The 22,201-nt window shown below is 35.9% G+C and overlaps 1 protein-coding gene across 1 annotated transcript in view; it reads right to left on the bottom strand.

Annotated features, from left to right (window-relative positions):
- The window catches only part of DOK6 (docking protein 6), a 364,564-nt gene that overhangs the window by 226,987 nt on the left and 115,376 nt on the right, over nt 1-22,201 (bottom strand). Inside the window, exon 3 of the mRNA XM_019432554.2 lies at nt 756-870. Coding sequence (XP_019288099.1) covers nt 756-870 — 115 coding nt within the window. The remainder of the gene's footprint in view (nt 1-755; nt 871-22,201) is intronic.

Here is a 22,201-nt window from a genome sequence, read left to right as displayed (position 1 = left end):
CAGAAGCTTTATTTCCTTTTCAAAAAACAGTAAGGCTTCTACTAAAGACCTAACTATTACTTTAAATTCACGTCTTTTGAACCCTTACTGTCTTTTGCTTCCATCCACTGTAAAAGGAATGCACTCCTCCACTGAGCAAAATCTTTAAAAAGCTGTAATAAGCCAACTAATACGTTACTTAGCACAGGGATTTCAAAATGAAAAATACTGCAAGTTCGAACTATAAACTGCCTTGTGTCTCAATGATGTCAGAGTGCTTTATGAGCTGGGATGCTAAAATTCAATCTGAAATGTATTCCCCTGTAGTACTGAGAAGCCATGAAAGCAACCAATTGCTCAAAGTTCTGTTCTGGAATGTCTGGGGACTTCGGCTGTGCTCTGCCACACTTTCGTGGCAGCGCAATTATTTTCCCACCGAGTGCCTACAGCCGCACCCGGCAAGAACCAGAGTACGAGTCGCAAGCCTGCCCTGACAACGGCTCCCAGGCACCGTTTACTTAATTCTTCAAGCTCGCATGGAAACCTCCAGAGTCCTCTGACCACCTGGGAGCAAAATCCAGACACAGACAGATGACAAACAAGCACCCAAAACATCTGTAGAAATCAATATGTTGAGCTTCCTCCTAAAGTCTTCTACAGCCCAGTCTTACCACAATACGCCTTCCTAGTCAGTGGTGTAACTTCATCCATCTGGGCCATCGTCTCGGGCGCAGTTCAATTTCCACAAACTGTAGACAGAGGCTGCAATTGCTTACCTGACTCACAGGCAAATGTCTTTGACGTTTCATCATGAAAGATAATTGCTACTGCATGCTTCTTTGTCTCTCGAGGCAGTCTGGTTATATTTTTGATGTTGTGCAGTTCAGTTACCTTGAAAGAAAAATATTTTTCACTTAGTGTACAATGGAGGCTGTATACCAGAGTGCTGAAACAGAATAATCCGTTATTACTCTCTTAAACCAATCTCCACTGAATATTTGTACTCATTTCCAAAGAACTGTAGCCGAAAACAATACAGAATGAAAAAAAACAAAACAAAAGATGGCTTCTCTTCCGCCCTGTTTTGATCTTTGCCGAATTTCATAACTCCGTGAAAGCAAGGACTCTGTCTTATGAAAATTGTATCTTCTGCCAACAATAGCTGGTGTGGCATATAGAAGATTCTCAGTAAATTTCTGTTAAACACTGATTGGATTTAATAACTCACCCCTCTCCTAACTCTCAACCATGGTGCAAGTTCCTGGTAAGACCATAGTGACGATGCAAATGGCACCCGTCAACTGGTAGAAAAAGTGGCTTGAAAATTTGAGGTCCTTAAATATAAGCAATGGACTCGCTTCCCTGAAAAATGCACCTGGTGTTCATAACTTCATGTACCCACTGCTCCCTCACCACATTCTCTCATTAAGGCCCACCCACGATTCATGCACCCAAGTTAGCAATTCCTTATTCATTTGGCAATGAGTAAACATTAAACACACTTATTTACTCTGGCTCCAAACTTTTTATGGAGCACAAGGTCTTCTGCTACAACTTGTGCACCTTTTATTTTTCTCCACAGTCCACAGAAATGGGAAATGTCTATTCTCCCAATTGCTCTGCAGACACATGGCAATAATACTGTTGTATGAGGTAAATTTTTTAATTTGCTTCTCAGCATGCTGCATGTTGTTACTTCTTCTAACACAAAGGTCTGACAGGTTTGTTCTCATTTTCACTTAGTTCAAATATTGAAAAATTTCCCTCGAGGTTCCTTATTTGACCCATGTATCGATTAGAAGTGTGTCGTTTAACTCCATACATCTTAGGATTCTCCAGCTATCTTGCCATTATCGATTTTTAGTTTATTGATTGATTGATCGATTTTTTGATTTTTAGTTTAACTCCACTGTGATCTGAAAGCAGATATTGTACAATTTCTATTCTTTTAAATTTGTTCAGGTCCGATTGGTGGCCCTGAATGTGGTGTCCTTTGGTGAATGTCCTGTGACAGCTGGGAAGAGTGTGTTCTGCTGTTTGATGATACTGTCTGTAGATGTCTATTATATCTAGTCGACTGATGGTGCTGTTGAGTTTAACTCTGTCCTTACTGAATTTCTGCCTGCTGGATCTGTCCATTTGTGATGGAGGGATATTGAAGACTCCAACTATGATAGTCGATGCATCTATTTCTCTTTGTAGTTCTATCAACTTTTGCCTCTGTTGTTAGGTGCACCCGCATTAAAGATCTTTATGTCTTCTTGTAGGATTGACCAATTTACAATATGTAATGACCTTCTTTATTCCTGATAACTTTCCTTTTGAAGTCTTCTTTGTCTGAAATTAAAAACTACCTCCCCTTTTCAAATTAATGTTAGCATGGTATATTTTAACGAAATTTTTAATTATATTTTTTACTAATGTTAGCCTGCTATATTTTTCTATACTCATTTACTGTTAATCTATGTGTGTCTTTATATTTAAGGTGGGTTCCTTTTTGAAAACATGTTGTTAGATCTTGTTTTTGGATCCACTCTGACAATCTCTGTCTTTTCATTGGTGCATTTAGGGGCGCCTGGGTGGCTCAGCTGGTTGAGCATGTGACTTTTGATTTTGGCTCAGGTCATGATCCCGGGGTCATGGGATCGAGCCCCACATCAGGTTCCATGCTGAGCGTGATGCCTGCTGGAGAATCTTTCTCTCTCTGCCCCTTTCCCCCTGCTTGCATGTGCTTGCTCTTTTTCAAATAAATAAGTAAGTAAATAAATAAATAAATAAATGAAATAAAATTGGTGCGTTTAGACTGTTGGTGTTTAAAGTGCTCATTGATGTAGTTGTACCATCTACCATATTTGCTGCTGCTTTCTCTTTGTTGCCCTCGTTCTTTTTTCCTATTTTTGTCTTGTACTCTTTTTCTGCATTTTATTATTTTAATTGTGCATTTTATATGTTCCATTTTTTCTCCGTTCTTATAATTTTGTCTTCATAGCCAGACATGTGTGTTGGGTAAAAAAAAGTAGGCCGTGGCTGGCCTGGTGGTGAGGTGGGGGGGGGGGGGGGGGGCGGGGCAAGCATTCGCTAGTTCTAGGGCAAGGTCTCAGTTTTGTTTTTTTTTTTTTAAGGTCTCGGTTTTGGACTTAACAGGTGGACTTCACAAGTGGGTCTCAGTCCTTCCCGCCTTAGGTGGGAAGGGATGGCTGGAGTGGACAGGAGCTGGGTATTGCCCTTGTCTTTGAGAAGGGTACCAGCTTTGACTTGCTTGATCCATGTTCAGTGCTTGTTTTTTTAATCACACATGCTTTAATCGCAAATGCAGGATGTTGCTGAAAAGATTTAATTCCATCCATGACTCGCAACTCATCCTAGAAGCACTAGCCTAGCAATCACCAGCTAGTGTCTGAGGTGGAGAAAAACGTACAGATATATTTCACGTATTTTTAAATTTTTAGTCCTCCAATTTTGAAGATGCTACCTTTGATGCTGATGAGGACATGCTAGCAACAAAATAATTAAAAGCATCAATTCAAGACCAAAAATTGTACCCATGCCATGGAGACTAATGTCTGTGAAATCAAACTGTGAGGAAAGCCTGGTTATTTGCCATGTTCCCTTCTAAAATCTGTAGTGACCTAGACTCAGCCTCATAAAATAACAAACCCATTTCTCAGGGTTGCTGTGTAGGCTGTCCAGGGGAGCCTTTTTATTCTCTGTCCCAATGATTTTACAGTTCTGTCACACTGCTGAAAAGTTCATTTTAAGGCATCTTTTTTAGATGTTTGTTTTTCTATTTGTAATTATTCTCATTAACATTAACATGCAAAATTGGGGCGCCTGGGTGGCTCAGTCAGTTAAGCGTCTGACTTCGGCTCAGGTCATGATCTCACAGTGTGTGAGTTCGAGCCCTGCGTTGGGCTCTGTGCTGGGAGCCTGGAGCCTGCTTCGGATTCTGTGTCTCCCTCTCTCCCTGCCCCTTCCCCACTCATGCTCTGTTTCTCTCTGTCTCTCTCTCAAAAAAATAAATAAACATTGAGAAAATAAAAAAAAAATTAACATGCAAAATTAAAATCGGTAAAATAAGTGATTTTAAGCAAAATAACTGAAAAAAGATTTGCTTCATATACATGCACATACACAAATATACATATACTATGTATGTTTTTTTATATATATCTATGTATCTGAAAATACTCATTTCCTCTTCCAAGAAAGAGAAATTAGACACCAATATCTCACAATTTCAGAGGATCAATACCTTGGGGAGAAGAGTAAAAATGCTTTTATTAGAACAATGACTCACATATTATATTTAAAGTACCTTAAAGCATATTCTCAAGTAAAGTTAAATTCTTGGATTTTTAAATGATTTGTTAAGTGACTCAAATTTTAACTTGATTTTTATCCTAACTTAGCAAATTGAAGTTACGTTTGAAAAAGATTATTTTCAAGTGCTATTAATTTTAAGTAAACAAAGGATCTTACCCAAATTAAGTAGAATCTAAAAGCAATGAAGATTATGTGTTGTGCAAAAATTCATGCAATTTCTGACAGGTGAACTTAAAAGTTATATGCTGCTATATAAGCTATATCATGTGTAATATCTGGTTGTACAAAACAGTATCATACAAGCATTTACTATTCTGCTCAAGGGTCATCCCCAAATATTTTCCTCACAAATATAAAAGAATATTAGAACAGACATCCTGAGTTCCATCTTTTTTGTCCTCTCATAGCAAAAATCAACAAAACCAATTAATGGATAGCTTAGCAAAATGCAGCCAGCACTGGGGATTCTCCAACTTCTGTGCCTTAGGCAATCTGACAGATGATGTAGGGTGAACACTGTGTTTGCTCTTCTGTAAAATTTACATTTAGAAATTTAGAAATGTAGACAACCTCCTCAAGCAGACATTGCTACGGAGGTTTCCAGAATAGTGCAAGGCTCTTTGTTGCTGACCAAGAGTGTGATGCCATGCATTTCAGCATGTGCTCTAAGACATTAAAGACAGGCCAGGAGAGCAAAATATTCATGAAGGGGATAAAATTCTGCTTCTCAGGTTGTCTTGGTTAGGAAATGCAAGTATACTAAATTATAAAATGTTATAAAATCGTACCAGAAGGCTTTCTAAGAAGTTTTCGTATCTCCAGAATTGTTCCTTTAAATTTTTTTTTAAAAAATGTTTATTTATTCTTGAGAGAGAGAGACAGAGAGACAGAGCACGAGCAGGGGAGGGGCAGAGAGAAAGAGACACAGAATCCAGAGCAGGCTCCAAGCTCTGATCTGTCAGCACAGAGCCCAGTGGGGGGCTTGAACTCACGAACTTGGAGATCATGACCTGAGCCAAAGCCAGACGATTAACCAGCTGAGCCACCCAGGCACCCCCAGAACTGTTCCTTTTTAATAAAAATACATCTTAAAAAATATTTTTGAATCATAACAATTCAGGTCAAGATCTAATATATCTGAATCCCCTATCTTTACATCTCCCTCTTGGTACTGTATGGATTTACCATTCAGTGGGAACTTGGTATTTTCTGAGATAAAAACTACTTTTAAAATAATATTTTTTTAATTTTTAAAAATAAAAATGTTTTTATTAGTCTAAAACCTGTCAATGTGACATAAAAATAATCAACACATTAAAATTGTGAAATTCTAGAGCATTTCAATAATATACATCAATAAATTATTGCATCATTTAACAATATATATTTCTAAATACTGTTTATTCACATGGCTATAGAAGTACAAAATACAATTAAAGTTTAATAAAAGAGTTAATTACTTCAAATAAATATGAAATTAGCAGAATTTAATGGAAGGAAAGTTACTTCAAAAGGATTCAGGCAGTTCAGGTCTAAGTCCTGACTTAGGATGTCATAAATGACATGGTCAACAATTTAAAGGTGTTATTAAGTGATACAATTAAAACCCAAATATAAACATACATAAGTGGTGACTTTGCTAATCGGAGCTATTTCATTTTCATGTCAAGGAGTAATCCCTAAGGAATTCACAGTGATTGAGTCAGAAGGTTCAAAGATGAAACACATAACTTTTTTCTGTAGGAAAAAATTACTTTTAATTTTCTGTAGAAAAAAAATTACACTTAATTTCTGTAGGAAAAAATTTATATTTTGAGTTGATTTTTGTGTATGGTGTAGAAAAGAATTCAATTTCATTCCTTTGCATGTGGATATCCAGTTTTCCTAGCATTTATTAAAGACACTGTCCTTTCCCCCTTGTGTATTCTTGGCATTCTTCTCGAAACATAGTTGACCAGGTACCCATTATTATATACATATATATACACACACATATATGTGTGAGTATATGTATTTCTGGGCTCTCTCTGTTCTGTTCTATTGGTCTATGTGTCTGCTTCTATGCCATTACCACACTGTTGTAATTACTACAGCTTTTAATTACCATATTTTCTAATATAATTGGAAATAAATAAATACAATGTCTAAAGTTTTGTTCCTTCTCAAGACCGCCTTGGCTATTCAGGGTTTTTGTGGTTCCATATAAATTTTAGAATTTTTTTTTTCTGTTTCTGTGAAAAATGTCTGAAATTTTGATAGGGATTGTATTGAATCCATATATCACTATGGATAGTATGGGCATTTTAACAATATGAATTCTTCCAACCCACGAACACAGGATATTTCCATTTGTGTCTTTTCAATTTCTTTTGTCAATGTTTTATACCTTTTAGCAACAGATCTTTCACCTATTCAGTTAAACTTATTCCCAAGTGTTTTATTCTTTTCGATGGTATTTTAAATGGGATTGTTTTCTTGATTTCCTTTCTGGAGAGATCACCGTTGCTATAAAGAAATGCAACTGATTTTTTTTATGTAGATTTTGTACTCTGCAACTTAATTCATTAGTTCTTTTCTTTTTTTTTTTTTACTTTTTTAACGTTTATTTATTTTTGAGAGAGATAAGGGTGCCAGCAGGGGAGGGGCAGAGAGAGAGGGGGAGACACAGAATACAAAGCAGGCTCCAGTCTCTGAGCTGTCAGCACAGATCCTGACGCGGCGCTCGAACTTATACTCTGTAATATCATGACCTGAGCAGAAGTCAGACGCTTAACCAACTGAGCCACCCAGGCACCCCAATTCATTTATTAGCTCTAAGAGGGTTTTACTTTTTTTAAGAAAAGAGTCTTTATGATTTTATACATATAAGATCATGTCATCTGCAAACAGAAATAATTTCACTCCTTTCTTTCTGATTTTGATGCTTTTTATTTCGTTTCTTGCCTAATTGCTCATTCTAGTACTTAGTAGTATGTTGAATAGAAGTGGGCATCCCAACCTCGTACTGGATCTTAGAGTAAAAACTTTCAGTTTTCCCCCACTGATTATGATGTTATCTGTGAGCTTTTCATAAACATCTTTATTGTGTTAAAGAAATTTCCTTCTATACATATTTAATTGAGAGGTTTTTTTTAAAATCGTGATTGGACGTTACACTTTGTCAAAGGTTTTTTCTGCATCTATTGAGATGATTATGTTTTTGATCTTTCACTCTGTTAATGTGAGGTATCACACTGCTTGATTTGCATATATTAAACCAAATTTGTATCTTAGGGATAAATCCCACTAGGACATAGTGTGTAGTCTTTTTGATGTGTTGTTGAATTCGGTTTGCTAGTATTTTATTGAGGAGTTTTACATCTATGTTCATCAGAGAGATCAGCCTGTAACTTCTTTCCTTGTGATGTCTTTGTCTGGCTTCGGTATCATGGTGATGTTGGGCTTATAACGTGAGTTTGGAAGTATTATTTTTAATTGTATTTATTTGTTAATTTGAGTATAGTTGACGCACAACGTTACATTAGTTTCAGGTATTCAACATGGTGATTCAACAACTTTATACACTATGCTGTGCTCACTAGAAGTAGAACTACCATTTGTGAGCATGCAATGCTATTACAATACAATGGCTTCTATTCCCTACACCGTACCTTTATTCCTGTGAATGGGCATTCATTCCAAGCAGGAAGTCTGTATCTCCCACTCCCCTTCACCCATTTTTCCCATCTTCACACTCATCTCCCCTCTGGCAACCATCGATTTGTTCTCTGTATTAATATGTCTGATTCGACTTTTTGTTTGATTGTTTATTCATTTGTTTTATTTTTTAGATTCCACATATAAGTGAAATCATATGGTCCTCGCAAAAAAAGCTTCTGCACACCAAAGGAAACAATCAACAAAATGAAAAGGCAATCTACAGATTGAGAGAAAATATTTGCAAACCATGTATCATGCAAATCACGATAAGAGATTATTATCCAAAATGTACAAGGGACTCAGGTAACTCAATAGCAAAACAACCCCCCAAACAATCTAATTAAAACATGTGTAAAGGATCAAGGTGAAAGAAACATATATAATGAGATTACTCTGAATTTTAAAGTATCTTTTATAGGTTTGCTGTCATGACAATTGAGATTAGATACCTGTCTATATTTAAGTGCTCAATTTCTTTCTATAAACCTAACTACATTTTGAAAAGTGAAAAAAGTTAACAGACTTTTAAAAAGTAGATCAAAATGAATTAGAAAATAAATTGCACTCTCCTTTTTTATTAATTTACTAATACTTCTTTTAATCCTGGTATTTTACTAATTTTCTATGGTTGTTTTAATTAAGTCAAAGATTTTATTTTTGAGAATAAAATGGTACATTTTAGGAACTGGTTTAATAAAATGTCACTTTATTAAAATAGGGAATATTGATCTTTCTAGTAAGAAAAGAAGATGGGGATTTTACTATTTTTTAAAAATTATCACAATTAATAAATATCAATCTTTCCATGCTCAAATCCTCAGCTTTCATCATAAGAATTTAAATACTGGTGTCACCCTATACATTGTATGCTCCAATACCTGGGTGACAATATTTGCATAGGAATTTTACAATGGTTTCTTTCTAGTAAAATTTACATCAATTTTCCAGTAGCTATTTTCTTTGTATTTGTCTCCTGTCACTGAAAAACATGAATGCATAACACTAAAAAAATCAATGTAATTCATTTTCTAAGCTCTTCATGTCTCTGTGCTCTGATATTATGTGCTGTGATAGAGTCCTCCAATGTTTATTATTTGACCACCCCAGCATGTATCTAATCAGTAATTGCAAGCTTAGTTTATGTCTTTGAAACATTTAAGGTCTCTCAAATATTAAACCACCTTATGAAATGCATCATTTAGAAAAGAGTGATTATAGATAAAATTATACTAGAACTGGAATTTTCTATACTAGTCACGACTGGTTGTGTACACAGCATCTTATTCCAGCTCCTTCATTCTTACCAGAACCTAATTTTGTTCAGCTAGCTACCCCTGCATTCTACAGCTCAAGTGCCCTGGTGGGGGTCTCTCACCTCAAATATCATGGTAGAACTTGGCACTCTTGGGCTGATGGTCTATTTGCTCATGATCGGTTTAGGAAAGAGGCTGTAACCTAAGTATGACAAATAAGATGTGAACAAAAGTTTTCTGGTTGCTTCTGATTAATGTTTTCTGATACAGAGATAGCCTTGGGCTAAAATCATCCCTCTTCCCCAATGGATGCTGTCTGGATGTCATCATTCAGAAATGCTGCAGCTATCATTCTACTAGGTTAAAGATGAAGGCAATCCTAAGGCGGCAGAGCAGCGATGGGGGGCGGAACAGATCCTTAATTTTCATTCTTGAACACGGGTTACTGAATCAACTAACCTTGAAGCCAGTTCCTTTTTCTGGCTCTTCTCGATATGCTCATATGCGATAATGCTCTTCTGTAAGTTGTTTGATTTGAATTTTCTGTTACTTGCAGCCAAAAACATTCTAACTAATAAAGCAAACCTACTCCTGAGCTTCCTTCATTGAACAATGGGAAATGGCCACCCCTGTCTGGTTGGCCATCACACAGTTAGTCAAAGTGATGACCAGAATCAGGGCCATGCCTCTTGTTTCTCAAACTAGTGTGCTCTTTTCATCAATTTATGCAACAGCTATTGCTTTGAGCATCATGCCATTTATTAATGGCAAATAATTGTTAATCAAGAAGTTATTGCAAGAAGGTGAAGTCAATGACAAAAAAAGACTCAAATTGTAAGGATAACAAAAGGAATAACAGGAAAACTCATTACTTTATTACCCCTAAAGTATTTTGAGGTAGTCTATTATAAAGTGTAGCGATAATCTATTTTTAGGTCTAAGAAATGCAGAAAATTAATCCATAAGAAAATATGTACTAAAGTAGGAAAACTATGTACTTCTTTCTGTCCTCCCTTTCTCCTCCCTGCCCTCTTCCTCTCCCCCCGCCCCCAACTTCCTCCCCTTTCAACCACTCCTCTCTCTCCCCAGGATAAATTTAGCATGTCTAATAATATGTATCACTGACTCTAAGGAACAAAAAGGCATGAAACAGCCCAGTCAGCTAAAATACCATTCTTATTTCTATCGTTTTACAACGCAGACATAACAGCAACTATACAGCTCCTGTAACTTCTCTTAGCGGATGGACAAAATGCAATCTTCATTATTGCATTGGGTTGAACAGTGGCCCCTGAAAGGTATTTCCAAGTCCTAAGCCCTAGATCCTTTGAATGATCCTTGTTCGGGAAAGAGCTCTTTGCAGAAGTAATTGAATTAGAGATTTTGGAGGAGATCATCTTGGATTCAGTGTGGGCCCTAAATCCAATGAAGTGTTCTTACACGAGAAGAGCGGAGGGGGCTTGGAAGCAAGGGCAAAGTAGAAACAGCCATGGGAAGGTGACTGATGTGACACTGCCACAGCCAAAGAACACTTGGAGCCACCAGAGGCTGGAGAAGGCAAGCGAAGCCGCCCCCAGAGGTTTTGTTAGAGCGCAGCCTTGCTGACACCTTGCTATCTGACTTCTAGGAACCAGGACCATGAGACGATAAATTTCTGTGACTTTCACTACCAAGTTTGTGGCAGTTTGGTAGACCAGCCCTAGGAAACGAGTACAACTGCACACAATTATTTGATGATAGCTACCCCTGTTTGTTATAAAGTGAGTAGTCTTAAAGATAAAAATGATTCAAAAAAAATCACAAAAAATTTTGTATATACTCCAATTTCTCTAATAACAAAATACTTTATGTTTTGTCACATTTTTATTTATTTACAGAGACAGAGAGAGTGGGGGAGGAACAGACAGAGAGAGAGAATCTGAACATGGGGCTCAATCCTGCAAACCACGAGATCATGACCTGAGCCCAAATCAAGTTGGACACTTCATAGACTGAGCCTGATAGTTTCTTAAAAAGCAAGGATACTAGGTCAAGATCTCACGGTTCATGGGTTCGGGCCCTGTGTGAGGCTCAGTGCTGACAGCTCAGAGCCTGGAGCCTGCTTCCGATTCTGTGTCTCCCTCTCTCTGCTCTTCCCCCACTGGTGCTCTGTCTGTCTAAAATAAATAAATGTTTAAAAAAATTTACAAAGCAAGGATAACTCTGCTTATCATGACCCATCTAAAAGCATTAAATCATCAGCCTGAAATAAAACATGAAAAACCATTATTTTCTAGAAAAATCATTTACTGATTTCTGAGGGGGGACCACCACTGAGGCTAACCTGATACGGAGCTGGTGAGATCCTCAACTTTCAGGTTGTTATTCCCTTTAAACTAGGGTATCAGTGAGTAGGCGTGGAGAAAATTATGCCAAAAGAGACAATTGAAAGGTCCAGATGAAAAGTTCTGACAGCTCCAGAGATTTTTGGCCTCTTCTGTGCTTGATTATAGTCTCTATGTAGCCAATAATAACTTAACTTCACTGGTTTGAACACATTATCAGGGAACAGAAAAGCATGACCATAGGGAGCCTACCATCAGCCTGAAATATCAGTACAAATAGCGTTGAAAAGACTGTTGGTGGACTCACTCTCTTCCTTATATCAGAGTTAGGAGGAATCTCCTATCTGACCTTTTCAAACAAATCAAACATCTCTTTGCAGAAACTTCCTCTGTGGTCTCTAATCATAGATCTGTCGGTAATTGTCACAAAGATCTGAAAATTCACTAATATCTGAGCAAGAGGTTATATGAATTGTGCATTTTGGAACTCTGCTCTTGTTGGTGTTTTTTGGAACCAAAACACAGGAAAAGGTACCTGTTGATCAAAGAAGTTCAATGTTAGCTGTGTACATCTGACAGCTAGGAAGAGTTACCACGAATTGACCAAGACTGCGGACCTTACGTTACATAGCAGCAGATGGAAAGTAATACATTACGAAGGTCCAGCACTGGTGGCATGAAAAACAACTGACAACAGCCCTGGAGGCCCTTGCTGTAAAAAAGCTGTTGCAGCTGTTCAAAGACACAAAGCCGTGTTTACACACAAAATCTGCAGGGGCACGTCAGTCACCCTTTACAAGCGTCACAAGCTGGGATCCTCCTGAAAACAAGGCTGGAAAAGTGCAAGAGAACCTGCCTGCACGTTCAGACCCTGGATGAATAGTTGAAATTATGGCTGCCTGGATATCCCATCAAATCTGGTTCTCAGGCAAGATAATACGGATGCCAAAAGCAGTGCGATGCATCTTTATAGCCTGTCCTAAGTGGTTTTGGAATCCATAGATACATACGTAGCATAGCAAAATTTTTTTTAAAAAGGACAAATTATAATCACAGGTGACAAAATTATCTGACAGTTCACAAGGAAGTTAAATGGTAAATCTGTCCCACTCATAAGCAAAGATGTGGAAGTTCTGCCAGATAAGATTAAGAGTCGAGTTACTTTACATTGTCCGTACAGACCTACACTTTCATATCTACTATCAACAACAAAACAAGTATATGGGTTTTTCTAGTCCATCTGTATTATTTATAAAACTTGAACAGGTATCAGGTGATAAAATAGGATAAGTAAACTCAAAAGACCCAAATTATACCAATTACATTATACCCCCATAATACAACACAACTAAAATTTATAATAAATTGATGATGAAATATTCCACACATATAAAAAGTAAATAACATATTTCTAAGAACATCTGAGTTAAAAAGGAAACTATCAGTTAAGTTACAAAATACATTTTAATGAAAATGGGACAGTACACATTAAGATTTGAGACACTAAAAAAGAAATACATGAAAAACATGGGCTGAAAAATACTTTTCATGAATAAAAAAGGTTGAAAACAAAGAACTCAGGCATTCAGTTTAAGAAGTTAAAAAGAGAAAGAGCATTTCAATAAATAAAGAAATAAAAACAATAATGGCAGAAATCACGGAGATGAAAAAAATTACAAGTTTCACAAAAGCAAAAATAACAAGTTTCCATATGGAAAGATTAATAAAAGGGATTTCTGGCAAGTTAGATGAAAAAAAAAGAAAGAAGGTGGAGATAAATTAAGTACAGCATTGAAAAGGGAAAAACTGAACAAACAAAACATCTAAATATTAATAAGCTTGCAAACAAATGAATACTAATTTGAAAAGCTAGATGAAAAGATATATATATTTTATATATATAAATATATATATATATTTTATATATGTATTTTGATGAAAATATATATATATTTTTCTAGAAAAATACTAAATGTCAAAAGGTGGCAGCAAAAAAATTAGAAAACTTAAACAAAACAATACATTCATCTCCTAACAGTTCATTTCTAGACTATTTCATAATTGAGTTTTACTAAACTTGCAAGATATGATTAATCAGTATCTTCTGCAAGATATTCCAGAAAAAAAAAAAAAGCAAACATGTTTTAGCTTTCTGAGCCTGGTCTAATATTGATCCTAAAATAAGATATGAAAAATTAAAAAAAGTTATTTTACTTATTAATGAAAAAAAAATCCCAACATGCAAGTAAGGTTTATTTCAGGAGTAAAAGTATAATTCACATCAGAATGTATCCAAATGAATTTCTCAAAATTACAGATTATGTGAGAAAAATTACATAATTATCTCAGCAGATAAAAAATCAAATCACTGATAAAGTTCAACACATTTTATGAGAAAGTAACTCATGCTCTATCAAAAATAGAAAGGAATTTTCTTTGTTTAAAAGGTTAAAGAAGAAAAAATACTTCATGCACAAGCATTAGACGCATTCCATTTATTAGTAGAAACTTGGCAGGTATGCTTCTATCGCTGCTTTAAGGTAAACATGTCCTGGAGAATAAGGAAAGAAGAAAAAAAAAAGAAAGAAAAAGACTAGGAAAGAAATAAATGAAACTATCAATATTTGCAGGCAATGATCACTGACATACAAATGCCAACAGAGTCAACAAAAAAACTATTACAGAAAACAAAAGCTTTCAGCAATATTGTCAATTACAGTAAACACAAAAAAACAATGGAATTTCTCTAAACTAGTTATTATTAATCAGAAAATAAAATAAAATACAACAAAATACAACAGAATACAATACAATACAATACAATGCAATACAATACAATACAATACAATACAATAATACCTTCACAATAACAAAACAAAACAAAACAAAAAACCCTGTGAAGTATCTAGGAAATTTTTTGAGAAAAATTTAAACCTTGAAGAGAAGCTGAGTAAAAAGAGGGCATTATATACATGTTCTTAGACAACTGCTAAAGCAACTTCAAGAAATGAGAACCAAATGCGTTGTGGAAGAAATAGCCTACCAAATGTCCCAGCAGAGCGTGATAGCACGGTAACTTTTTAAAACAAGAGGCGTGTTAGGGCTACAAGAACAAATGAGTAGACAGCACAGAATAGAGAAATCGGAGAAAACTGTGTGTGTTGTGTGTAATGTATGTCACCATAGTAACTATAAAGATAAAAAAAAGTTTAATAAATGGGCGAGTGAAAACTGACCCCTGAATATTTTAAAAAAATGAAATTCCTAATTCCATATACAAATCTGAACACCAGATAGATGAAAGGCAAAAATATTAAAAGCAAAACTATAATGTTAACTGAATAAAATGTAGGATAATATCTTTCACGATGTGTGGGGTGGGTTAGTATTTCTTAAGCAACGACTAAAGCCGAACTCACGAAAAATTTGAAATCATCCAAATTTGCAAATTTCTGTTTAATGCAAGACTCCATAAAGTTATAGACAGATGACAGAGGTGAGAAATTATTTACCATGTCTAACCCTGAAGTAATCTAATATTTAGAAGAGACAAAGAAACCTTACAAAACAGCAAGAAAAATGCAGGAACTCTGGTAGGAAAGTGGACAAATGATATGATTGGGGAATTCCTGGAAGAACAAACATCGAAAGCAAACAGGCATAGGGAGAATTTTTCAAATTAATTGGGAATAGAAAAACCCATGTTAAAACACAACTTCATATCGATTTACACGCATCAGATTCAGAGAAGTCAGTAAATAATGGAAAGTGTCCATGGGAATGCGAGACTACAGAACCCTCACACACCCAGTAGATGTGAAGAAAGGAGAGACATTCTGGAAAGTCACAGGTAGTACATATTTAAGTATTCATATATCCTTAACACAATGATCTCATTCTTTTTATATGTCTCAGAAAGTTTCTCATGTTGGGTCATAAAAACACAGTACAAAAATCTTAATTACGGTATTGTTTGGGATAATGAGAAGTTCTAGCAACCTAGTTTCTGTTACTAGGAAAATGGAAAAGTAAAATATAATGGATGGAAACTATAGGGTATCACGTAACAGAAGCAAGTGGCAAAACGGACACATAGAAATGCAAATGGATCTTAAAAGCCACAACGCGGCATGAATAAAAATAAGAAACACAGTAAGTTATAATAGAATAGTACTTAAGTGAATTAACAATGTAGTACATGTTCAAGAAATCAACAGTATACATTTGTAAGAAACCCACAGTTTCCCATCAAACTTATTATAATTATAATGATTATCTTTAGAGGAGGGGAGATAAATGGGGTTAAGGATGGGAATAAAACCGATTGATCAAATATTGCAGAAAAGGATGATGATAGCAGCCATCAAGCAATACAATGAACTCAATCTGCAGCTGAGTCTTATTATACCTGAAACAGAAAGAGGAAGGAGGGAGGGAAGAAAATCCACTTCCCTCAAAAAGAAGTCAACTGAATGATGATGTGTGAAATTCTAGCAAGTCAACCGCTGTTAACAATTACATGCCTATTACAATTTACCCGGGCTCTGATTTGTCTTCAGCCTATCTGTCTATGGCTTGGTATATGATACCACTTAACATAACTAATGGGCACAATTATGTTCCTCTAGTAAAGGACACAGAGTGGAAAAGAGTATTGGTATGATCATTAATATATATCCGTCCCAAAGAATACAAAAAAGCTGAAGGAGACTATGGTTATTTTTCTAAGCTTATGAGACCAGTTCTAGGTGTGCCCTATTAGTTAACTACCAGTCATGTTTAGCTAAGGTTTGCCTATACACCTATAGCATCTAGACATGATATCCAGCATTATTGACTCTTTTTTATTTAAAATTAATGGGGCGCCTGGGTGGCTCAGTCGGTTAAGCGTCCGACTTCAGCTCAGGTCACGATCTTGCGGTCCGTGAGTTCGAGCCCCGCGTCGGGCTCTGGGCTGATGGCTCAGAGCCTGGAGCCTGCTTCCGATTCTGTGTCTCCCTCTCTCTCTGCCCCTCCCCCATTCATGCTCTGTCTCTCTCTGTCTCAAAAATAAATAAACATTAAAAAAAATTAAAAAAAATAAAATAAAATTAAAAAAATATATAGTTTCAAGTACTGAAGAACTCAATTAACAATGACTGAAATCTTGCGGATGCAAACTGTGACCTATGGGCCAAATCTGGTCTACCGTGTATTTTTGTAAGTGAAGTCTTATCAGAACACAGCCACAGCCATTTGTTTATATATTGTCTCTGGCAGTTGGATATACTCTAAGCGCAGAGTTGAAGAATGGCAACAGAGATCTTAGAATCTGTAAAGCTTAAAATTTTTACCATCTGGCCCTTTACAAATAAAGGTTTGCTAGACACTGATTTGAACAAACAGTTCAAACTTTTCACATAAGAACTCTGAAGTAAGCAGTTATTGGTGTTGGTCCAGTGGTTTGATGATATTAGAAGAAGCATCTCAGGGCCAAATATTTGTCCTACCCTTCTCTTTTCTCTTATGCTCATTTCCTCATGGGTGCAAAATGGTGGCTGCATTTCTAGCCATCATGTTTTCAATTTAGGAGAAAGGAATAAGGGACATCGCTGGCCATAGCAGAAAATAAAATCTCTTCTGTACCTTTTAGCAGGCTTAAGTTTATATTTCATTAGCCAGAAAGGGACCTTTCTAACCACAGGAAGTATGAAAAAGTGACCATCCGGTTTTCTCCATCTCTATGGTGGAGATGGGAAAGGAAGAAGTGAGTTACAGATGGGTGTTGAATTAGTTAAACCCCATGCCTGAAATGTCAAAGTTTCATCATGTTTCATTTCAAATACAATGTCTTTAATGTTTATACCTCCTACACATTATGAGGGAACAGTAGCTCTCTCACTTTGCCAACCAAAAAATTCTTTCCCAAATTAAAAATATAATGAAAATTTACATGATACACTGAAGTTAGATCACAACACAGCTACTCCAGGTGTACCTGACCTATCACTGAAACTTGTTAAAGGCAGTGTTTTCTCCAGCTGGTCACAGAGGAGAAGTCTGAGAGTTAAAGCTTCAAAGAATTCGTTGTGCCACTGCTGTGTTGGGGAGGGAAAGAACCACATGTCAAGGATTTCAGGTAGTCTCTAGCACTGAGTGGTCCCTTCTTGACCAGCCAACAAGGTAACGGGGGCATCAGTCATGCAGCTGAAGGAAACTAAAATCACCAACCATATTAGGCACTTGGAAGCAGACTTTTCTCTAGAGCCACAAGATAACTCGGTCCGACTGACTTCAGTGCCCAAGAAACCCTCAACAGAAACACCAGCCATGCTACACCTGTGCCCTACAGAACGGGGGGCTCATAAATAGGTGTTTTTTCAACCCCTGAATTTGTGGTAACTCGTTACGCAACAATAGAAAATGAAAACTGTGCTATAATTATTGTTAGTGATTGTACTGCAACCTTTGGGGATAATGATGAGTCCAACTATATTGGTTTTGCAAAATGGAACTGGAATAAAAGATATAAAGGTTGACTTTTTCGACCACTATCAGAGTTGGCTGTACCAGCTGTAAGCCTAGGAGAATATCATGGCCGCCCCGAGCTTAGGGGGACAGCTTCCACTACCCCCAGACAAACCTTTTACAAAAAGATAGAAAGAATCTGGAAATTTCCAGGTATGGCAAATCATGTTAAAACGTAATCTAGTACACTGGACATGTAAATCTGATTAACTTGATTAAAACAGATTCTGGAAAAGGAGAAGTAGGAGAAAATAGATGCATTTGTAAGCAAACATCATCTCTCTCATTCTCTCTGTCTGAGAACAAAAACAAACAAAAAAACAACAAAACAAGGAAGCAAAAAATAGAATTTCCCTGGACACTGGTTAGCAAGAATTCAACCATTTCTTCAGAAGGTCAAGTTATGTGTGACAATGATTGTGAGCAGAGCAAATGCGACTGTTCTCACCAAAACAAGCAATTTCACCAAATTTCAAAACCCACCGTTCCCTAAATGAAGAACCTGTTCTCTAATCAATAAAATCAGTTTAGTGACTGCTACTGATTCGTAATCTTGGGTTGTTAGTGGAATCTTCAAATTCTGACTTTGTTTTTTGTACAAGTGTTACATGAAAAAAGGCTTTAATATTTCTAAATATTATGTGCATTAAACTAAATACGAAACATCATTGCTACTTATGAAAGTTTCTAGGTAGACATTTATAGTGAGGTACAATGTATTAATTCAAGAATGAATCCTCACTGAAATATTTTTCAACTTGTAAGCTATAAATGAATATGCATTCATTACTTGTGGTATAATATGTGATTTTCCATGAATGGCAGAAAAACAATTTGCCTTCAGTGACCATTACGCATTAAGCGTGTCTCCTGTTGCATCTGTCAGATATTGCACAATTAACCAGACTCTGGGTAAAAAAAGAGATGTTTCAAAACCAAAAATGCATTGATGATATTCCGAAATAATAAAGAGAATTGGATCTAACCCATTAAATAAATGTAAAAATGCTTCAGAAATGATGGAGATAATGTCATCACAGAGTTGTGCTATTGAATATTCTTCCTCAAATTACTATCTGATTTACCACATAAAATGACTGGTTTGAAGTTACAAGTTACGTTATTAGGCAAATTAGTGTCAGAATTTTTCTAAAGTTGGTATGAATTATTTCCCTGGTTTCAAAGATACAAAATCTGAGGCAGAAATGACTGGCACAATCATAATTATTTTACAAGTTACATACTGTCTTACATGAAATTATCAGCTCACTTTGTGAGCTATGGTATGACTTGAATTTACACATAGTAGAGTGAGGGAAAGATATTATTTAAGTCATCTTATGTTTTTTTTTAGATGTAGTACCATTGTGGATGACTGCCTCACACACAAATGGATAGTTTTAAAAAGTCAAATAAAGACAGTAGTTTTGCTAACATAAATCATATTTCTGTATACTCTAAGTCAAGTCCAGATCAGTCTTATGGATATTTTCTGAGTCTGATTCCTTCTCAGTGAACCGATATCTGTTGTGGAATAAGGAGTTATAAACAAAAACCCTGATTACGGAGTGATCTAGTTTCCATGGCATCCTTCAACTGCCCAAAGTGATACTTATTGGAGATATCTTAGATGTTGTAAAATTTTAATTGAACTTGATTCAATATAACAAAGATTAAGTTTAACTCTGAGAGTTCCCTATTAGTATTCTGAGATCACAACTTTGCTGATGCCCTCCACGTGAAGCTCTTACCACCTGGTCTCTCTTGCTAATTTTAGAGCTGTCCATTCACGACCCACCCATCTCTGTCAGAGACATAAATTACACAGGGGGTGCATCATGTCTTGGGCATTTCCACCCTTCTTTTCCTCCTACAGAAAATGCAACGTTTCATATTCCATTTCTTTAAGTCATCTTTCAGTGACTAACATGTGATCAGATAATATGAATAAACCAATAAATAAATGATCAGGGGTTCGTGTGTGACTGTGTCAAGAATCAATGTGTATGTTAATAGCTTAGTTAAAAAAATTGAGACTTCTTCAAGATAAGAGATTACAGATGGATGAATGAATGAATGGATGGATGAATGAACAACTGGGTAAGATGCCCTAACGCGATCAAATGATTACTACTCTGGGAACTTCCAACAGACTTTTCAAGAGACACCAAGCCTTTAACACAGTTCACGTCACACCAAGTACTGTGTTCATCCAAGTATAGCTGCTGGAATCAAAATGAAAGTGTTCCACATAACACACTATACACATGTGCTGTTGACACATTTGCCTGTAGTTTGGCTCCTCTGTTTAAGGGTACACTGTATCTCCAGGTAGGATGTCTTCGTCTTTTCCCCAAGTTTCTCAGATGGTTGCTTTACATAAAGATAAATAATGACAACTCCAACCAAGAGTAAAGCAGATAGAACAAAATGATGTTTTCAATGTCAGGTTGTAGGGGATTCAGAAATAAGATTCGTCCCAATACAGGCATTGATTTTCTGGAATCACGTAGTCCTCATCACTGGAAATTCACATAGTTCTATCTTCATTCATTCTTCTCAGGGATTTTATTTATACTTTCCTCCCTACAGACAGCACTCATATTTATTTTATTAAAATTTCTATGAACTGTTTCTTTTTCATCTGCTTAGAAAATTAAGGAAAATTTATTAGCTGATTCTATGTAAATTGCTTTAGTTCAGTTTTCATTGAGGATAAATTTGTTTTGAATATCTGTTATGACAATTATATACAGCTACATTTCCAATCCTAATGCATTTTTAATAACTTCCTTCAGCAGCCAGTGATTTGAATTTCAAATTTCTTTCTACCAAGAAGTAAAAAAAAGTATATACCATTTTATAGCAGTTTCATATAAAAATTGATTTATGCAGCAAGATCTCTCTCACAGTAAACATATCAAAAGTCTAAATGGGACCATTAATACTCATCAGCTTTATAATATGTATGTTCCAGATAGAGTATAGCACAAAGTTAAAGTTGGGGAAGAAGTAATTCTGTCCTTAGCTATTTTTCATAAAGCCCCTCACTAAGGTTGGAAATATATCACTCATTTGATTACTTTGATTTAGTGCTATTGAGCACTGTAGCAGATTTTGGGGCCTATCAAAATAACTGACCAAGCACAAGTTTAAAGTATTTAATAATTAACAAATAGAACAATTGGGGAATCCATATTAGTCTACTTTAAACTATCTTGAAAATGAAGATTTTGTTTTACAATTCTGGAGATCTAATATTTGAATTGACCATTAATTACTCAAAGGAAAACACAGATTTTTAAAATGTCAGCCTTTTACATGAAGAGATCTCCCTTTATTTAACCAGACCATGAGAGGGAACTGAGAAGTTCACAGCTCTGCAAAAAAAGGATTCATAATTCTTCTCAGGGAAAAAACCATGGGAAGGGATGGTTCAGTTTTTGATTTTGCAGAAACAAAAGTATAGGTCAGGATAAAAATATGAATATGTATTCGTAACTGCTCATTTGCCTTGATGGCTAGTTGTTCGGGGCTTGGACAAATTAACACCGTCTAACCTCTGGGGTGGTGTTTTCAGGAACAGCAGGATGGTAGTTTTCACAGTTTTCTTGTTGGTAAAATAAACAATTCTTTCTTTAGAATTATTAAAACTTTCAGTTGGGAAGTTCCAGTTAAACAGTCTTGATAATCACTATAAAGGACTTAAATACTCTCCAGGATTTTAACATTTCTTTTACTAGCATTTCCTCATTCAAGTGCCACTTTACATAATTTTCTATCATTTTTTGAATTAGTCGTTTTTTTTTTTTTTGTTTTCCATCAAATGTCAACTTTTTCGATTGGTTAACTCTTGATGAACTTAGATTTGAAATCCCTGTAAAATACCCTGAATGTCACAAGACTGGTACCCAAGTCCACGTCTTTTAGAGGAAAGAGTTTCGTTTCAACTGATCAAGGTTTCACAGACACACATTAGTACACACCCACCTTAACATCACCATCCAGTAGCTCTCCTGGGCATCTTCAATGTAATCTGCCTGCAGTGCTAACTGTTTAAGGAAAAATATCTATCTGAATGTGCCGTAGAGACACCTAATCTAACAGGCCAAGGCC

This window comes from Panthera pardus, unplaced genomic scaffold (genome assembly GCF_024362965.1).
Source record: "Panthera pardus isolate Hobbes unplaced genomic scaffold, ASM2436296v1 HiC_scaffold_15, whole genome shotgun sequence".
Taxonomy (NCBI): domain Eukaryota; kingdom Metazoa; phylum Chordata; class Mammalia; order Carnivora; family Felidae; genus Panthera; species Panthera pardus.
The sequence above is the reverse complement of the archived record's forward strand: the minus strand, read 5'-3'. Positions and strand labels throughout refer to the sequence as shown.